This window comes from Eumetopias jubatus, unplaced genomic scaffold, assembly GCF_037043125.1.
Source record: "Eumetopias jubatus isolate StellerSeaLion01/CBP00866 unplaced genomic scaffold, mEumJub1_p1.0 scaffold_10, whole genome shotgun sequence".
In the NCBI taxonomy this organism is placed as follows: Eukaryota; Metazoa; Chordata; class Mammalia; order Carnivora; family Otariidae; genus Eumetopias; species Eumetopias jubatus.
In genome coordinates, this window is record NW_028274816.1 from 61696841 (window position 1) to 61714814 (window position 17974).

Consider the following 17974-nt stretch of genomic DNA (forward strand, 5'->3'; position numbering starts at 1 on the left):
GAGTGAAAGGCCGTGCGGTTTCAAAGCTCTGCGGACACCATTGGTCTCCGTCTGGAAGAAGATGTTCTACAGACGAGACAGGTGAAAATCTACCAGAGACAAAGGAAGGAGCAAACATATCACAAAGAATAAGTAGGAGGCTCTCGTATGTGGTGTACCTTTGCTGGAAAGGGAACACTTCCAGCAAGATACCCCAAAGCTGGCAAGGAGAAGGCAATTTATTTGACAAATTGTGGAACTAAAAACAATAAAATGTAAAGCCAGAAGGCAAATTGGTAGTCTAGGGAAAAATTGTTTTCACACCTATGGCTGAGAAATGTGTTTTTATTACTACATAAACATAATCTACAAAGCTTCCATACACTAAGAAAAGGACCACTTAATTTGAAAATAAGCGATTATGATGCACATTCGATGAAGTGCAAACCCCAATAGCAGGGAACAGACAACAAGGTGTTCAAAGCCTGACAATTAGGAAGTGCAATCTGAAACGAGGAGGAACGCTTTCCTTCCCCACCCACTGCGCGAGGACACCGTGAGAACAGTGCTGAGAACCGACGCTGGCAAGGCTGGGCTCTGGAGGACGCTGGGGTACGCAGCTCCCGACGCTGTGATGACAGTCTGCTCACGTATGACCCTCTGGCCAGGCTGTTATACTCTGGGGAAAATGAAGCAGAGGCATCAAAATCTCAGGATGTCTGTCAAGGGCTGTGGACGGGCTGAACTCTGAGCTGAAGGCCACGGAGAGGGGCTGAGTCCCATAAATCACCGCCCGGCAGGGCTCTCCGGAACACAATGGCTCTTGGGTTCGGGATTTTAGGGACAGCCTAGGAAAGGAGAGGTGAGCTGGGGGTGACAGACAGTGGCAGCACAGTGGACAAACGCAGGGGAGGCCATGATTAAGGGCCCTGCCTGACACTCACCACCAGATGGCTGTGGGCAGTCATGTGACCTGTGGGAGTTCCGCCGCCTCACCCCCTGGCAGGGGGACGTAAGACAGCTCCCCAGGCCCTCCTCTGAGATTCTCCTAGACCACAAGTCTCCCTCAACTCGACGGACAGCAAAAACAGACTACTCCCCCACCTGGTGTCAACGCTCATGCTCCCTCCCTCTGGAAACACTGATGGGGTCACGTCCAAGCGCCATCAGAGTAGTGCAGGTACTGTGCACGAGGGTTTTGGGTCAGGCTTGGTGGCCTGCAGTGCCAGATGTGAGACCCTCGATGGGGGCCTGCCACTGGGGAGCTGCTCTTGGGCTTCCCAATCGTCTGTCTTGTGCACTGCAAGTAACATTCAAGGAAGTTTTCTGTGTGCAGTGGCCTGAAGCTGGGATGGAAAAATCGACCGCAGTTTCCAGTGAGGGGCTCTGGGGGCCAAGCGTTGACTCAATTTCTCCTCTCGACTAGCGGGGCTGCCAGACCCTGGGCCAGCCCACAGCTATTCTGGCTGCGCTGATCTCAAACACTGCCCTCTAGCGACCCTGAGTTCTCGTCCACAAGCTGAAGCTGATCTGTTGGGATATTCCAAAAGCACCCTGAGATTCAGGCCACCTGATTTCCTGCCAACAGGCCCGGCAGTGATCTTTAACCTGGAAGCTTTAACCAAGAAAGAAGGACATTTTTTTTTTTTTTAAAGATTTTATTTATTTATTTATTTGGCAGAGAGACACAGAGAGAGAACAAGTAGGCAGAGAGGCAGGCAGAGGGAGAGGGAGAACCAGACTCCCCACCGAGCAGGGAGCCCGATGCGGGGCTTGATCCCAGGACCCTGGGATTATGACCCGAGCCGAAGGCAGCCGCTTAACCGACTGAGCCACCCAGGCGCCCCGAAAGAAGGACATTTTGCATAACCTTTACAGAGGGAAAATCTACTTTTATTTAAAAACCATACATAAGAGAACTTTCACTTCCAACCAAGATGGAAGAACAGGGACTAGATTTGCTCTCCTTCCTGAAACAACCAAAAGGCCAGACAAAATATGTGAAACAACAGTGCTCAAGACTCAGCATCAGGCAAAGGAGAGTGATCCTTGAGACAGAAGACATCGAGGTGAGCCCTGACATCGCCACAGCCCACGGTCATCAGAGTCTTGACTGCAGGGCCGCCGAGAACTGAGGCAGAACATGTCCCAAAGACCCCACCTAAAACTGCTCTAAAATACAGACAATTAAAAAAAAGATAATCTCATACCAGAAAGCAGAAAAAGGGAAACAAAGATGGGACAGATAGAAACCCGATAGCAAAATGATGAATTTACACATAATCATACCAAAAATCATGTTAAAAGTGCAGTTATAAACACCTCTTTTAAAAGGCAGAGATTGTTGGCTTGGATTAAAAGGATCCCACTACACACTACGTACCAGAAACCCACCTTAAAAGTAACAGTGGAAAGTACAGGGATGCTAAATGTAGTGGGGTCCTCTGGACTGGACTCTGGCACATAAAGGACAGGTTAGTGGAAAAAGAGAAATTCAGGGCGCCTGGGTGGCGCAGTTGGTTAAGCGACTGCCTTCGGCTCAGGTCATGATCCTGGAGTCGCGGGATCGTCCCGCATCGGGCTCCCTGCTCAGCGGGGAGTCTGCTTCTCCCTCTGACCCTCCCCCCTTGCATGTGTTCTCTTTCTCTCTCTCAAGTAAATAAATAAAATCTTTAAAAAAAAAAAAGAAATTCAAATAAAGCTGCAACTTAGTTATCAGTAATGTGCCAGTGTTCGTTTCTTGGTTTTACCAAATATAGTACAGGAATGCGAGATAATAGCATTAGGGAAAACCAGCTGTAGGGTACCCAGGACTTTGAATTACCTTTACAACTTTATGTAAACCCCAAATTGTCTTACAACAGTTTTTTTTTTTAAGTGAAAGGACAGAAAAAGATCAACTGTGCTAACAAAATGATACTCCGTCATCAATACAAAAGTTTCTAACAGTTTTAAAAGTTTTTAATGTGGAAGGAAATCGCTTCTGAAACACTATTCTACCGCCTACAATGACTACATGGAGCGGTTCCTGAGCTGGATTGGACCATGTCATCGGTCAGGAGCCTGGATGGAAACACATGGCACACTGCTGCCCACCAGGTCCACATTCCCCAACCTGGCCCCAGTGCACTTCCAGTGGCTGCCACCTGCCCACCTGTACACGCCTACCCGCTCAGCCCCGGGCCCCACCTGCCCAGACCTATCCGCTCAACCCCGGACCCCGCACACGTCCACTCCGCCGCAGCCACCTGCCCCGGCCATGGTCCCCCTGTAGTCCCCAGGTCCCAGGCTCTGCCGGTCGCCCGCCTCCGCGTGTTTGCGCGCGCCGCGTCCTCTGCCACGGGCGCCTCTGCAATTTTATGTACCAGGGAAGCTCCCCTTCCCGGCTGGAGGCTGCCCTCACCCCCTTTCTCCGACTTCAGCATGCTCTGCCCTGGGCTTCCACATCGCTGTACGGAGGTAGTCTTACAACCCTCCTCACGTTAGCTTGTATCTGGAAACAATGGCTACCACTCACTGAGCCAAAATAGGACTGCGTGCTCGGGCACAGTGCCCGCCGACTCCGCCGCGCGTGTCCCCTCGGGGCCACCGTCCCCACCCTGTCTTCCGGCTTGCCTCAAACGCCCACGCGTCCTTGCGTAAGCGGAGGGCGGGCCCAAGTCAAGCCCGCGGCGCCCATTGGCGGTGCAGGGTCGAGGGAGGTGGGGCGAGGCCTCCGCGTGACGTCAGGACGCCGCGGTCAGGACGTCGAAGCCCAAGGAAGACGAGAACCAGCCGGGTCGCGAGCAGTTCCGCGGCCCTGTCGCTGTCGCCTTGGGCCGCTGCTGACGAGTCCAGGGGGCGGACGGCTGAGGTGGGTGTGGGGAGCGGCGGGCGGGCGGGCGGGGACGGCATCTCCTTCCGGCCCTACGCCCAGCGGGTCCCGAGGCCTGGTGGGCCGTCGCACCAACGGACGCCGCGCGCGAGCGACGACTGGGTGTGGCGGGCACGGGCGGCCACTGCGCCTGCGCGCCCTCGCGCCTGCGCCGTCGGCCGGCCTCCCCGCCCCCGCCCCCGGAATACCTGGGCCCCGAGCGCCCCCTTTCAACCCCCATTGACCGGGCGGTTCCACCGGGAGGATGGCGTTCCCCCGGCGACGCGCGGCCCCGGAGCCGCGTTCTCCCCGCCGGAGTCGTGGTGCGCACGCGCGGCGCGGCCGGGCGGTGACTCTAGAGTGGGTCGCCGGCACCCGGACGGGCTGTGCTTCCACCTGGCGCCACTGCCCTCTCGGGGCCCCCGGGACGGCCAGGTGCCCCTCGCGTCCGGTGCGCGTGAGACACGCCCGCTGTCTCCGTGCGCTGTCCGCCACTCGTCCCCTCCTGCCTCTCCCCGCCCCTTCCCGAGCTTGCTTGTCCAGGGCGTCTTCCACGTTCCCGTCCCCTCGCTTGTAGGACCGGCGGGGTCTCCGGCGGGGACTCGCCTCGGAGTCCACCCATGCTTCTCAACCCCCCCGGTTTAGGCCCCGAGGCAGCCCTCGCTTTCTCGCAGTCCTGCCCGCCCCACTCGGAGTTCCCGGAAGGTGGTTTGGACGTGGTGAGGCATCTCCAGCGCTCCCTCTCCGGAGCCCCCCAGCCCGTGGGGGTTGCTTCTGACAGCAGTCTCCTGAGAGCTTTCCGAGAGCGCGTTTCTTCCCTTCAGGGCTCCCCGTGCTCGCTCGGGGCTTCTCCCTGTTTCCCGGAGTGACTTCTGCAGTTGTTTTCCTCTGGCGTTCTCTCTAGATTCCCTCTTTACAGACTGTTCTGCTTCCTCTCAGGAGCTGTTTTTCCCTCTGGAATACTTTTTAGCCCTTCCTTGAGGTCCCTCCACCCCCTCCCGCCCTCTGTGCCAGGGCTTCCCTCGGGCCTTCCCTCTTCTCTTAGGGGTTTCAGGTCCTTCTCTTCCCCCTTGGGAAATTCCTTCAGCCTTCCCCGTTTTCAGATCCTTCCTGTTCCACCCAGAGCACTGCAGGGAGGCGAAGGCCTTCCCCCCACACAGAAGCCCTTTTCTTCTATTCTACACCTAGAATCCTCTTCAGCGAGTCCTCATTTCACGGACACTCCTTTTCTGTCTGGCTTCTCATGAGCCCATCTCCTTCTCTTCCCCACTTTGTGACTTTTTCTTGCTCCTCCTTGAGTCTCCCTAACTCCTTCTTTTTCTCATAGACAGTGAGAAAGCAGTCTGGCTCCTGAGGTCCACCCCTTATGCCCCAAGGTCCAGATGGCGGCCAACGTGGGTGATCAACGTAGCACAGATTGGTTAGTGTGGCTAGAGGGACAGAGGCCGGAGGGGAGGGCAAGAGGAAGCAGGACCCACTGTTGTCCTCTGGGACGGGAGGTCCCCTAGCGCTCCTTGTGGGTGGAGTGCGGATGAGCTCCTCCTCTGGCCACGAGGGTAAAGGGAAGCATTTGGTTGTAATGTGGACAGTCAGGTCTTCCTTCATCTCTCTGAGTATCTTGTTTTCACGGTACAGTGCTTATTTCTCAAAATTGGGATGATTCATTCCATGAACTATGATTAAGGCGCAGCCTCCAACACTTAATATTCTCATTTATCAATTTGTTAATACCTTGTTTTTTTCCAAAACAGTGTGATGATAGCCTGCTGGCTGGGGAGGTGTCAGAATTGACTCATAAACCATTTAGACCTAGTAGGTACTAGGGGCTATGTTAAGTTCTTAGGATGCTGGTATTTTTATTTGGTATTTAGCAACTGCTGTGTATCAGGCACCTGGAAAAGTGCCTTAGGTTTTTATTTCTAGTTGGATATTCCCTCACAGGAAGGGGTGAGACAGAAAACCATTGTCAGCATGTTACAGATCAAAATATATTCTAGACCTAAAAATTTAGACTCCAGTAGGTAGGAGGAGGGAGTTTAGGATTCAAGTCCTGGTATGTTCCTGTCTGCATTTTGCCCACTGTGTACAGGGGGGAGAAAAGACTGACTCGACGTCCCTTCTTTGCAGGTCTTCTCAGTACAGCATGGTGGCCGGGGCAGGCAGAGAGAACGGCATGGAGGCTCCTATGCATGAGAACCCAGAGTGGGAGAAGGCCCGCCAGGCTCTGGCCAGCATCAGCAAAGCAGGAGCCGCCGGCAGCTCCGCCAAGGCCAGCAGCAATGGGCCTGTTGCCAGTGCCCAGGTGAGAAGACACCCAGGACCTGGGTGCCCTGAGTGGGGGTTGCTGGGGAGGGAGACACTTGGTGTTCTCTGGTATCAACAAGGGCAGGGTGCCCTGAAGATTTTTAGGAGCCTCAGATAGTGGGAGCAAGGTCTGTTTCCTTGAAGAACCCAGGGCACCATGTGGTTCTTGTCCCTGGGAATCCAGCCTGAAGAGGGGGATGTGCCCTGGGTCCCTAAGGTGCCCCGAGTCCATCCGTAGAGGCTGTGACTCTTGGAGAGAGGTGGACCCAGTTGTGTCCCCAGCAGTTAGCCACCAGTAATTAGACACATTTGGGGGCCACAGGGTACGTGGGCTTCTGCTACCAGTGCTGATGGCACACGTGGGACCCCCCCTCAGTACGTGGCTCAGGCGGAGGCCATGGCACTGTGCTGATGGCACACGTCTCCCCGCGGTACGTGGCTCAGGTGGGGGCCTTGGTCCTGTGCCGACGGCACACGTGTCTCCCCCCGTGGTACGTGGCTCAGGCGGGGGCCACGGCCCCGTGCTGGCGGCACACGTGTCTCCCCCTGTGGTACGTGGCTCAGGCGGGGGCCTTGGCCCCATGCTGACGGCACACGTGTCTCCGCGTGGTACGTGGCTCAGGCGGAGGCGGAGGCCCCTGCTGACGGCACACGTGTCTCCCTGCAGTACGTGGCTCAGGCGGAGGCCTCGGCCCTGCAGCAGCAGCAGTACTACCAGTGGTACCAGCAGTACAGCTACGCCTACCCGTACAGCTACTACTACCCCATGGTGAGCGCCCAGCCCTGCAGGGACTGGCGGGAGGCCGGGTGCTGGAAGTGGGAGCCGGCGGGCGGGCTCCAGGGGCCAGGGCTTGAAGACAGCAGCGCAGCCTCCGAAACATGTTCCACTAGCACACTGCCCCCGTGATCCACCTGAGAGCTTTCCCCTGCTCCCCCGTCTCTCTGTGCCCCGACCTTGCAGAGGTTTCCCAGGTCATGCCTCAGGGAGCCCTTTTCTCTGACCGACGGGATTAGTTAAAGCAGTGTTCTGCCCCACCCCGCTTTCACGGAGCTTACCGCCTGACACGCTCTGTATCTGTCCACAGCTGTGTGCATTTTGGGTGTAGACTTCATTAGTTCATGGGTTTTCATATCTTATTTTTGGTTCTTTTGTGGTGCTTAGAAAAGTTGATGGTCAGTAAGTATTTGTTAAATAAAGAATGGAATTGATAGAGGTTTTCGTTGTATTTTAGTTGTTTTTAACGCAAGAGAATTTGGCGCATTTATGCAGTGGAGAGAAATAGAAAGGAGTGAGGGAGAAGTGGAGCGTCACAGGTTTCGTATGGCTCCTGAGCAGGCAGGAGAAGGGGGAGGGAATTGGGCCTCCACTGACTCTTGTTTCTGTGCCTTTGTCAGAGCATGTACCAGAGCTATGGTTCTCCCTCCCAGTATGGCATGGCCAGCTCCTACGGTTCCGCCACACCCCAGCAACCATCGGCACCCCAGCACCAGGGGGCTCTGAACCAGGTAACGCCCCCACCTAGCTCCGTGGCACATTCAAGAAGGGGAATGTAGTTTTTGTGAGTGGGTGGGTAGTGGGGATGCCTGCATTTTTTAAGCTGCCAGCTCCCTGGCTTCTCTCCTGCCAAGCAACTCCTGATTTGATAACGAGGAGGGCAAAGCACGGTTTTTAAAGCCAGGATGGGTTTAGGACTTGGGGCTCGGTGTTGGGGTGATGGTGGGAGCGGTTTGCAGCATGGCAGCCTGTCTTCTGAGTTTTCCCCTAGCACGCGCACACATACATACGCCATCACACACATAGTCTGGCCTCGCACTTAGCGTACCGTGTGGAGGGGTGTGGGGCTGGTGCAGGGAGGGTGGGTAGATCCGGCCTGGGATCTCAGCTTCCCATCAAGTGGTGTTACTGCAAGTCGTGTGATCTCTTTGCATCTCAGCCATTCTCGTCAAGTGGGAAGGATCGTCCCTTCACAGGGCCCCTGAGAATGTGTGTAATCACGTGTGGGTCTTGATTGGCACGCACGATGTGCTCAGATAGTAATCCCGGATGGGTGCCCTGTCGGGACGACGCTCACTAGGAGGTGGACGGCAGGGTTTAATGGCCGCTGCTGCCGCTCAGCAGCTGGGGGCCATTGGAGAGCAGCTCAGGGTCTGAGCCGGAGTCCTCTCAGCTGTGAAGAGTGTGGGCAGTAACTCTCCGTTCCTCGGGGAGTCGCTCTGAGCGCCCAGGGCAATGAGATGTGGGAGGGTCTCCGCGCAGGGTTGGGAGCTGAGTGAGGCGATGATCGCGAGGACAGTGTGAGAGCCAGCATGGAGCTCTCCTCCTGCCCTCAGCACCGGCTTCCTCCACCAGCCCCCAGTTCCTGGCATGGAAGAAAGCATGTCCTACCAAGCCCCCCCACAGCAGCTGCCGGCAGCCCAGCCCCCTCAGCCCTCCAACCCCCCGCATGGGGCTCATAATCTGAACAGCGGCCCCCAGCCTGGAACGGCCCCAGCCACACAGCACAGCCAAGCGGGGCCTGCCTCAGGCCAGGCCTATGGGCCACACACCTACTCCGAGCCTGCCAAGCCCAAGAAGGGCCAACAGCTGTGGAACCGGATGAAGCGTAAGTTGGCGGTAGACTTGGGAAGAAGAGGGGGCATGGGGACTGGACCTTACAGAGCCAAGTGTGGGGCACTTCTGGATATTGTGGTCATCCCCAGGCTTAGGATGCACCTGCCTTGGAGCCCTTCACTGGAGCTTGGCGTCTCCCATTCCCGGGGATAGGGCAGCCTGAGGCGGGCCAGGGGATGGTCTAACCCCAGCTTTTGCGGCTCTCACAGCAGCCCCTGGGACCGGTGGTCTCAAGTTCAACATCCAGAAACGGCCCTTTGCTGTCACCAGCCAGAGCTTCAGCTCCCCCTCAGAGGGCCAGCACAGCAGCTTCGGCCCCCAGCCCAACCCCGAGAAAGCCCAGAACCACAGGTGATGGCCACCCCCTTGCTCTTGTCCCTGCTCCCTTGCCTCTGCAGTCAGTCTGCACCCCGAGCCTCAGTCTCCTCTTCCAGAAAGGGGAGGGGTCCCTCCCTCAGGGTTGCTGTGGGCATGAAATGAGCGGGGGAAAAAGATGCTTGAGTTGTGTCTGGCATGTGTCTGCCCTGTGAGCAGGAGCGATGACGGTCTTGGCTGCCCGGCTGAGTCCCCCATCTGCCCTCCCCAGGGGGAGCCTGTCCGGGAAGCCCGACGATTGGCCGCAGGATATGAAAGAGTATGTGGAGCGCTGCTTCACTGCTTGCGAATCGGAGGAGGACAAGGACCGGACGGAGAAGCTGCTCAAGGAGCTGCTGCAGGCTCGGCTGCAGGATGGTTCGGCCTACACCATTGACTGGAGTCGGGAGCCCCTGCCGGGGTTAGTCCAGGCTGGGGATGGGGAGGAGGGCGATTCTGGGTGCTGAAGTGGGACCTACAGACGTAGGCACCTGGAGCCCCGAGAAGGAGTGGGAAAGTTGGATCCCGGGGGACGGGTGGGGGGAAGGCCAGGAGCGTAGAGCGGAGGTCCAGGCGCTGCCTGGGGGTGCAGTTCTGGGGTGGGGCGCAGGCTGTGAAGGCTGGCGAGTGCACAGTACTCAGCTGCGAAGAGCACTCTCTAGACAGAGAAAACGTTGGGTTTGCCTCCCATTTTTGCAGTGTATTAGCTGAGTCGCCTGGGTAAGTTCCTTTCCTGCCTGAGGCTGTGTGTTCCTGGGGCGGCTGGCAGATGTTGGGGATGGTGGGGGCGCTGGGTTGGTGATGCCCTGCCCTGCTATATCCTCAGGCTGACTCGGGAGCCTGTGGCTGAGAGCCCCAAGAAGAAGCGGTGGGAGGCCCCTAGCAGCCTTCATCCTCCCAGGGGGGCAGGCTCAGCGACAAGGGGCGGGGGTGCCCAGTCCCAGCGAGGGACACCAGGGGCTGGGGGTGCTGGCCGAGCCCGGGGCAGCAGCTTCGCCAAGTTTGGCAACCGCAATGTCTTCATGAAGGACAACAGCTCTTCCTCCAGCACGGACTCCCGCTCCCGTTCCTCCTCCCGGTCCCCTACTCGCCACTTCCGCCGCAGGTACCGGGGGGGGGGGGACTGGGGGACTGGGGGCTTGGGGGTGGGGGAGGGGCGTGGGAGGAGGGGCCACTTCAGGCCTTACCTCCCTGCTGCTTCTGTGCAGTGACTCCCACTCGGATTCAGACAGTTCTTACTCAGGGAATGAGTGTCACCCTGTGGGTCGCAGGAACCCCCCCCCGAAGGGCCGAGGAGGTCGGGGGGCCCACATGGACCGGGGCCGAGGCAGGGCACAGCGTGGGAAGAGGTGAGACTCTGGGCGGTTGGCCAGGGGGTTGGGGCTGAGATCGGGGTTCTTGGGGTGCAGTGGGAGGGGCAGGCTATGACATCTGCCTTGTTCACCCCTGACCTCCCTTTCCAGGCATGATCTTGGTCCCACCAAGCGCAGCCGCAAAAAGATGGCCGCACTAGAGTGCGAGGACCCTGAGCGTGAGCTGAAGAAGCAGAAGCGGGCGGCCCGCTTCCAGCACGGACATTCCCGCCGCCTGCGCCTCGAGCCCCTGGTACTGCAGATGGGCAGCCTGGAGAGCAGTGGTGCTGACCCAGACTGGCAGGAACTTCAGATCGTGGGTACCTGCCCTGACATCACCAAGCACTACCTGCGTCTCACCTGTGCCCCTGACCCATCCACTGTGCGCCCTGTGGCGGTAAGTGCCTGGGGTGGGCAGGTCCTCCCTGCAGGGCGGGTGCTAGCATGAGGCCGTGGCACCCACACGGGAAGGATGGCAGAGACAGCACCCGAGGCTGTGGTGTGGTGGCAGGGACCTGCAGCAGGGCAGGGACGTTGGGGCCTGGGAGCTCTCTGAAAGGTGACTTGAGGACAGAACTTGTGTTTTGAAGATTAAGTCCGGGTCGTGTGACCTCATCGGGAGACTTGCGGGGCTCTTAGCCTCCGTCTCCTAAGGAAGCGGCCTTCCCAGGCCAGCTTGCCTGAGACGGGGAGGGATCAGGCCCCCGTGTCCTCTCCTGAGGCCACAGCAGCAGCATGGTTCATGTTCCGTCCCAGGGGACACACTGACGTGGGCAGCTGAGGTCGGGAGCAGTTACTCTTGCCAAACGTGTTGGGTTCTTTTTAAAGTTGGTAGCAACTTGTTAAACGAGTCTGATGTTGCCGCCTTCATCTTAGAACACTGAGTTGGTGGAGGTGTAGTGGGTTTTAGCGATGGCTTCACTCACCCTGTTGAAATTTTTCTGAGCCATCATTTGGTTTCCTTCCCAGGTTTTGAAAAAGTCTCTGTGCATGGTCAAGTCCCACTGGAAAGAGAAGCAAGACTACGCCTTTGCCTGTGAGCAGATGAAGTCGATTCGGCAGGACCTGACGGTGAGGGGGCTGCTGGGAGGGTCTGTGGTGGGAGAGCCCTGCCCTGCGGTGGCCTCACCGCTCTCCTGCCGCGCCAGGTGCAAGGTGTGCGAACGGAGTTCACGGTGGAGGTGTACGAGACGCACGCCCGCATCGCCTTGGAGAAGGTGAGTGGGGTGCTGAGGCCCTTTCGGGTTCTTCCTGGGCTCCCTGTCCCGGTCTCACGGTCTTTCTCCCTCTCCATGCCCCGGGCTCCAGGGCGACCATGAGGAGTTCAACCAGTGCCAGACGCAGCTCAAGTCGCTGTACGCCGAGAACCTGCCAGGCAACGTGGGCGAGTTCACTGCTTATCGCATCCTCTACTACATCTTCACCAAGAACTCAGGAGGTGAGAGGCGCTGCCTGCGGGACGGGGTGGCCCCAGGCCCCCAGGGTTGGGCGCTGCTGATCCTCTTCTGTCTCGGGCCGCAGACATCACCACGGAGCTGGCGTACCTGACTCGGGAACTGAAGGCAGACCCCTGCGTGGCTCACGCCTTGGCGCTGAGGGCGGCCTGGGCTCTGGGCAACTACCACCGCTTCTTCCGGCTCTACTGTCATGCGCCCTGCATGTCTGGGTACCTGGTGGACAAGTTTGCAGACCGGGAGCGCAAAGCTGCCCTCAAGGCGATGATCAAAACGTATGTGAAGCTGGGTTCTCCCCTGCCCCCTCTGCTCTGCTGGCCCTGCCGCTGCCTTCCTTCCCCACTTCCCTCCTCCCTCTGTACACTCCTGGGCTGTCAGGCTTCCAGCTGCCGTGCCCTGGACACTGGTCCTCTCTCCCCATGTCTTCTTCCTACACGTACCCTGCTCCCCAGCCCCTCCCGCTTCCCTTCCCACGGTTGGCCCTCTGTCTCCCTAGGCCCGCCTCTGCATCTCTCTTCTTCCCCATTCTGTCTCGCTGCTCCAGGGTTCCCTCTCCACCCGAGTCTCTATTTCTCCTGCTCACGTCACCCTGGACCCTGGTTTGTTTTCTTGCTCTGGGCTCTTGATTTTCTCACTCGGAGGTCTCTGTTCACCTTTCAAGGCTCTCCTGACACTGAGCTCCCCCTCGGTAGAGACAAACTAGGAAAGTTGGTTGTGCTTTTGGCAGCTTCTGATCTAACGGGACCAAGACCCCATTCCAACTTGAGCTCCTTTAAGAGTACAGAAAATATGTAGGGAGGCAGGTGTGATGCGGGGACAAGCCAGGTCAGGGACTGTATGAAAAAGAGCAAGTTCTCTGTACGTTAGGTATTTCCTGTGTTGTGCGCACATGCATGGTGGGGAACTTGTGGTTCTCTGTCGGGGGTGAGATGCCCCTGGGTGACGTAGGGAGATGTCAGGTGACCTCTTATGTTGGCACAAGTAGGGGTTGCTACTGGTGTCTAGTGGGTAGAGGCTAGGGATGCTGCTCGGCCTCCTGCAGTGCCCAGGACGCCCCACAGCAGAGAATCACCTGGCCCCAGTGTCAGTCTTGCCAAGGTTGAGAACCCTCAGTCAGAGGTTGGTAGGTCCAAGGGGCCACCTCAGTTAGCTTAGGAGCCACAGGAGTGGTGTGGAACTGGGGAGGGGCAGTCACACTGAAGGGAGGAGACACACTCCAGGATCTGGTTTGGGTCCAGATTTAAGGCAGAGGCCGAGCCAGGGCGGGAGCCGCAGAAGTAGACAAGGACGTGGCACAGAAACATGAAGGTGACAGGATACACAGGGCCTGGTTCCCTACCTGGGAGTGACGGGAAGGTGGGGTGTCTAAAGGCTCTGTGGGCTGTCCCCGAGCCTGCCCTCTGCAGCGGGATAGCAGCTCCCAAGCTTGTGTGTGGCTCCCAGGGGTGTCGTGTGGGCTGGTCACTGTGTTGGTTAGTTCGTATATGCTGGGTCTTGGTTGGGGCCGTAGCCGTGAAGGTGCCTTGTAGGAGGGGCCTTGGCCTACACGGGCCGCACGCTCTCCTCCCCCCACTCTTTCTTAGCACACCAGCTCCTCCCTCCCAGAGCCCCCAGAACAGGTTTTTGCAGGGTGGCCAGGAGGCCAGCTCAGTTGTGGGGAGAAACAGGCTCTCTTGTGCTCCCATGGATATCCAGAGCTGTGATGGAGCGCGGACTTGAGGCGGGACTGGGTCATGTCCTTTGTGCGGCGTTCCCCCTGTGTGATGCTGGCCAGGTGGCTCCGCCTTTGGAGTTACGGTTCCCTCGGCGTCTGTTTCTAAAGGGTAGGGTGACGCAGTTTCTGGAGAGAATTCAGCGGGTTAACAGCCATTTCCCGGCACACGCCAAGTCTTCTTAGCAACTTCAAGTGACTGTTGCGAGCGTGTAATAGGCGTTGGCTGACCCTGTGCCTGGCATTCCTGAGGCACTTTGACCCAGGCCAGGGGAACAGCCGGGGTGGGTCCCCCAGAGTAGCTGTCAGACCTGCCAACCCATGCCCATCCCCTCGGGTCACTCCCTCTGCCTGGCCCCCTGCCCTTGGGCCACAGCGGGCCCTCTTCTGAGGGACTGCTCAGGCCCTTGAGCAGCGGAAGAGCCAGCTGGGCCCTTCCTTCCCATCCCCTCTCCTTGGTCCCCCTCGTACAGGTAAGTGAGGGTGAAGGGGGGCACAGCCGGGGCTGGGGCCACCAGCCCCACCCCGGGCCCCCCCAAGCCCTGGAGGTGGGGAGGCTGGGTGGAGAGGGGTGAGAGGTCAGCAGGTAACGTGCCGAGGAAACCCTTTGGGTGCCCTAAGGGGGGGCACCCACTCCCTGCTCGTGGGGCCCTCCCCTGCCCGCCGCCCGCCTCATCACATTCTCCTCTTGTCTCCGTAGCTTCCGCCCTGCGCTGCCAGTCTCCTACCTGCAGGCCGAGCTGGCCTTCGAGGGCGAGGCCGCCTGCCGGGCCTTCCTAGAGCCCCTGGGCCTGGCATACACGGGCCCGGACAACGCCAGCATCGACTGCCGCCTCAGCCTGGCGCAGCTGTCAGCCTTCTGAGCACCAGCGCGGATGGGGGCGGGGTGGGGGCAGGGCTGTGGCCCCCCAGCACCGCCTTTGCCGATTTTGTTTTTGAGCCATGGACTTGGGTTGTAAATTAGTTCGTGGGGAGTGGGCTCCAGGAAGAGCCGCCGCCCCTGTCCCCCGTTTTCCTATCGGGGGGTCTGTACAGAGATTTTTTTCTACATTTTTATTTTTTGCCTCAGAGGGATGGGATTGGGGGAGGAGGGGGTGGGACAGCGGAGGGCTGGGGGCATGGTCTGTAGGCTGCTCTGTGTCCACCTGGCACCTCCACTAATGCTGTCTCAGTGTTTTCTCTCTCTCTCTCTCGAGCTCGTACTCCGGTACCAACCTGGCACCCTGGCCCATCCCATGCCGGGGGGGCCGGAAGAAGACAGGCCGCTCCGCCCGTGCCCGCCCGCGGCGGGGGCACCAGCACACCAGCCCGCCACCCGCCACCTGCCCGCCTCACCACAGACTCTTGTTGCCCAGCCCTCCGGGGCCTCAGTGTTTGGGGCTAGGGCAGCCGTGTAGAGACTGTGCCCCGCCCTCAGCCCCCCACGCCAGAAATGCCGACGCCAAGCCACCACCACACCCACGCCCACACTCCGCACTGAGGACTCCGGAGGCCATCGCGGGACCTTGGCCGGGCCGCCTCGTCTGCAGTTGCATTAAGTTGTCTCCGTGTCCCTCCCCCCTCCACCCCCGTGTCTCTTCTGGTTTTTTTTTCCTTCCTTCCCTCCTCCTCCTGCTCGCCACCCTTCTTTGGTTCCGCACAGGTAAAACGGTTACCCTCCCTTCCTCCCTTGCCTTCATGGATCACCAGCTCACGTCATGTTTCCTTCTCTTTTCTTTTTGTGTGTGTTTATTTAAGTTATTTTTCTTCCTCCCCTTTTTCTTTTTGCCCCCCCCCCCTTCTGCCATGTAACTGGAGGATGTGCGATGAGTTTGCAAACAGCTGGACTGTCAGGCTGCTTTTTTTCCAGATGTTCCTCCTCTGCTTCCCTCCCTTCCCTCTCCCCTCCCTTCTCCTTCCTTCATTCTTTCCTTGGATCACTGAGCACCATTTGGAAGCTTGAGAGAAACCAAAATTAAAGAGAGAGAGAGAGAGAGAGCACTTTGTCCCTTCCTGCTTGGCCTGGGTCTTCCCAGGTTCTTTGGGGTTGAGAGCGGTCTCCTGCAGAGGTCTGAGGGGACTGTCATCCCAGGGGCAGCTCAGCCAGGGGCTGGTAGGTGTCCCCTGCCCTGCCTATGCGGCACAGCCAGACTTCCCCTAGGGGCTGGCTCCCCAGCTCCTGCCTGGGGCTGAACCCAGGGTGGGGGAGGCCGACTTGAGATCCGTGGGGCACCTTGGCTAGGGTGAGGTGGGGGTGTAGCCCCCCTAGGGGCTGTACTACTCTTGAGCCCCTCGGCTTCCAGCCTCTCAGCACTTGGGCCATATCTTCCGGGGAGGGGGAGGGGGGGCACAGAGCACATGCTGTCCCAGGAGAAGCAGGCTCCTAAAGCTCAGCTGCAGGGGTGCCTGAATTCCTGGGGCCAAGAGCACGCGCGTCTTAGTGCACCGACTGCGGCGGCTACCTCCCCAGGGCCTGTCAGCCTCAAGAGGGCTAGTGTCAGGTGTAGGGCCCCCGCGGGTACCATGAACGCAGCACACGAGGGTGCGGCTCGAACCAGCTCTTCCTGGGCCTTGGCCGCCCCCACCTGCAGCGCGGGATCAGTCACCATGACAGCCACAAAATGCGTGGGGCGGGGTTGGCGAGGCGCCGCGGCCCTGGCTCCAGCGGCCCCTCTGCCTTCCCAGGGCCAGGCACCCGGACCCTACTCTGCTTCCGTCTCAGGAAAACCTCCTGCGGGGGTTCATCCCGGGGCCGCCTGTGCCGCTCCACTGTGTGGCGGCCGGCTTCAACACCCTTTCAAGCTCTGTCCACGGGGAAGCCTGGCCTTCGGCCCTGCGCCGCTCCCCGGCCTCCAGCCCGGTTCCGTTATCAGCGGGAACGGCAGCCACCCCTCTGTGCGCGCCCCCGCCGCCATGGGCGCCTTCCCCGTCGTGCGCGTCCTCGCCGCCGTCGTGTGTGGCCTCACCTCCGTCGTGCGCGCCCCCGCCGCCCAGCGCGTCCAGGAAGGTGGGCCCGCGGCCAGCCGCCGAGCCCGAGCCGAAGACGAGGTCGGTGCGCGAGGCGCGGTCCCACACGATGCGGCCGTGGAAGCGGAAGTAGCGCACCCGGTGCTGCGGCACGGCCAGGACGCCGGGCCCGAGCGCCGCCAGCGGCTCGTCCCAGCAGAAGGCGCCGAAAGGCTCCTCGCGCACGCCCAGGAAGCGGTCGGCGTAGCCCACCGAGAAGTCGGCCGGGTCGAGGCGCGGGTCCCAGCGGATACGCTGGATGACGGCCGCGGCCGTGCGCAGCGGCGGCTTCTTGGCCTCGGCCTCGGCCCCGGCCTCGGCCCCGCGGCGAGTTGGCGCCGGCGCCCCCGGGTGGGGCTGGCGGCAGCGGGCGCCGAAGCGGCAGCGGCCCTCCAGGAAGAAGCGGCAGGCCGGCGGCGCCGCGGGCTCGGCTGCGGGGGCCGCCGCCATGGGAGCGGGGTGCGGGGGAAGCCTCGCCGGGAAGTCACCGGCCGCGCCCCGTTCCCGCCGCCCTAGGAGCCTAGCACGCGCGCTCGCGGGGCCTCCGGTCACTGGCCTGGCGGGCGGCTCCGTGCGCACGCTGTCCTCGGGGAGCCTGACCGCCCCTGAGCGGCCCATGCATGTGTGTGGCCCTCCTCGGTCCAAAGGGCTTACAGGCTCGGTGGGCACCGCCCGCAGGGAGACCGACGCCCTCGGGGACCCGGACCCGCCCTATCGCGGGTCCAGGAGGTTTACAGGTGCGACCACGCCCTTTTGGGCTGCCCTCCGCTACGCTCCGCGTGTATAACCCCGCCTACCCTAGGTTTTGTCACTGGGCTGGCTCCGCCCTTACCTAGGGGTCGTTCCGCCCCTCGCCTAAAGATTTGCACGTGCTGCCCCGCCCTTCCGCCCCTTGTGGGTCGTGCCCTCGGCAGGACAACTGTATCCCAGCAGGGCGCAAACTAGGTAGCCCAGACTTGGGACGCCGCTGTCCCTCTCGGGCCGACGCATCTTTCGGAGGGGGGGTGTGACTCCTCCACCGGGACCCTGCCTCTTCCCAACCACTTTCCTGCGCGGCCGCTCACAGGGTAAGGGCAGCTCGCCTCGAGGGGTTCACTGGATACGCGAGCCGGGAGTCAGGCTCCCGGAGCCACTGCACTCGGCCCCAGGGAGCGAATCAAGCCAGCCCCCTGGAGCGAGTCAGGCCAGACCCTGGGAGCGTCAGCGGGTCCCCTGCAGCAAGTCAGGCCGAGCCCCCCAGGAGCGAGTCAGGTGGGCCCCCCTAGAGTGAGTCAGTGGGCCCCCGGAGGCAAGTCAGGCCGGGCCCCGGGATCGAGTCAGCGGACCCCCGGAAGCGAGTCAGGCCGGACCCCGGGAACGTCAGATGGGCCC

At 60.2% G+C, this 17974-nt stretch overlaps 2 protein-coding genes, 1 long non-coding RNA gene and 1 pseudogene across 10 annotated transcripts; 1 reads left to right on the forward strand and 3 right to left on the reverse strand.

The window, feature by feature from the left end:
- Positions 1 to 306: 306 nt before the first annotated feature.
- Positions 307 to 3934, reverse strand: LOC114202047 (uncharacterized). 2 transcript variants are annotated; one of them, XR_003607737.2, is made up of 2 exons: positions 3383 to 3934; positions 307 to 658 (listed from the first exon to the last, which is right to left on the reverse strand). It is a non-coding gene; the product is annotated as an uncharacterized LOC114202047 (long non-coding RNA). The 2 variants fall into 2 exon arrangements; XR_003607738.2 differs by having other exon boundaries at positions 3228 to 3934.
- Positions 3699 to 15595, forward strand: LENG8 (leukocyte receptor cluster member 8). 7 transcript variants are annotated; one of them, XM_028095019.2, is made up of 16 exons: positions 3744 to 3832; positions 5160 to 5252; positions 5960 to 6134; positions 6804 to 6905; positions 7532 to 7642; positions 8487 to 8739; positions 8957 to 9098; positions 9334 to 9522; positions 9928 to 10206; positions 10310 to 10450; positions 10565 to 10850; positions 11423 to 11524; positions 11602 to 11670; positions 11762 to 11891; positions 11975 to 12182; positions 14319 to 15595. In XM_028095019.2, exons 2-16 carry the CDS (start codon positions 5215 to 5217, stop codon positions 14479 to 14481), a joined length of 2388 nt encoding a protein of 795 aa, XP_027950820.1. In that variant the 5' UTR covers positions 3744 to 3832; positions 5160 to 5214; the 3' UTR covers positions 14482 to 15595. The 7 variants fall into 7 exon arrangements, with proteins under 7 accessions (XP_087884023.1, XP_087884024.1, XP_027950820.1 ...); XM_088027898.1 differs by lacking the exon at positions 5160 to 5252 and having other exon boundaries at positions 3700 to 3832; XM_088027895.1 differs by having other exon boundaries at positions 11975 to 14411.
- Positions 15169 to 16284, reverse strand: LOC148163294 (leukocyte receptor cluster member 9-like; annotated as a pseudogene).
- Positions 16227 to 17053, reverse strand: LOC114202045 (leukocyte receptor cluster member 9). Its single transcript, XM_028095022.2, has one exon. It carries the CDS (start codon positions 17051 to 17053, stop codon positions 16316 to 16318), a length of 738 nt encoding a protein of 245 aa, XP_027950823.2. The 3' UTR covers positions 16227 to 16315.
- Between the last annotated feature and the right edge of the window lie 921 nt (positions 17054 to 17974).

Coding starts and splice junctions, on each gene's coding strand:
- LENG8 (XM_088027895.1), top strand. CDS start 5,215: ATGGCGGCCAACGTGGGTGATCAACGTAGCACAGATTG. Junction 6,135..6,803: donor GGCCTGTTGCCAGTGCCCAG/GTGAGAAGACAC, acceptor GTCTCCCTGCAG/TACGTGGCTCAGGCGGAGGC. Junction 9,523..9,927: donor AGTCGGGAGCCCCTGCCGGG/GTTAGTCCAGGC, acceptor CTATATCCTCAG/GCTGACTCGGGAGCCTGTGG.
- LOC114202045 (XM_028095022.2), bottom strand. CDS start 17,053: ATGGCGGCGGCCCCCGCAGCCGAGCCCGCGGCGCCGCCGGCCTGCCGC.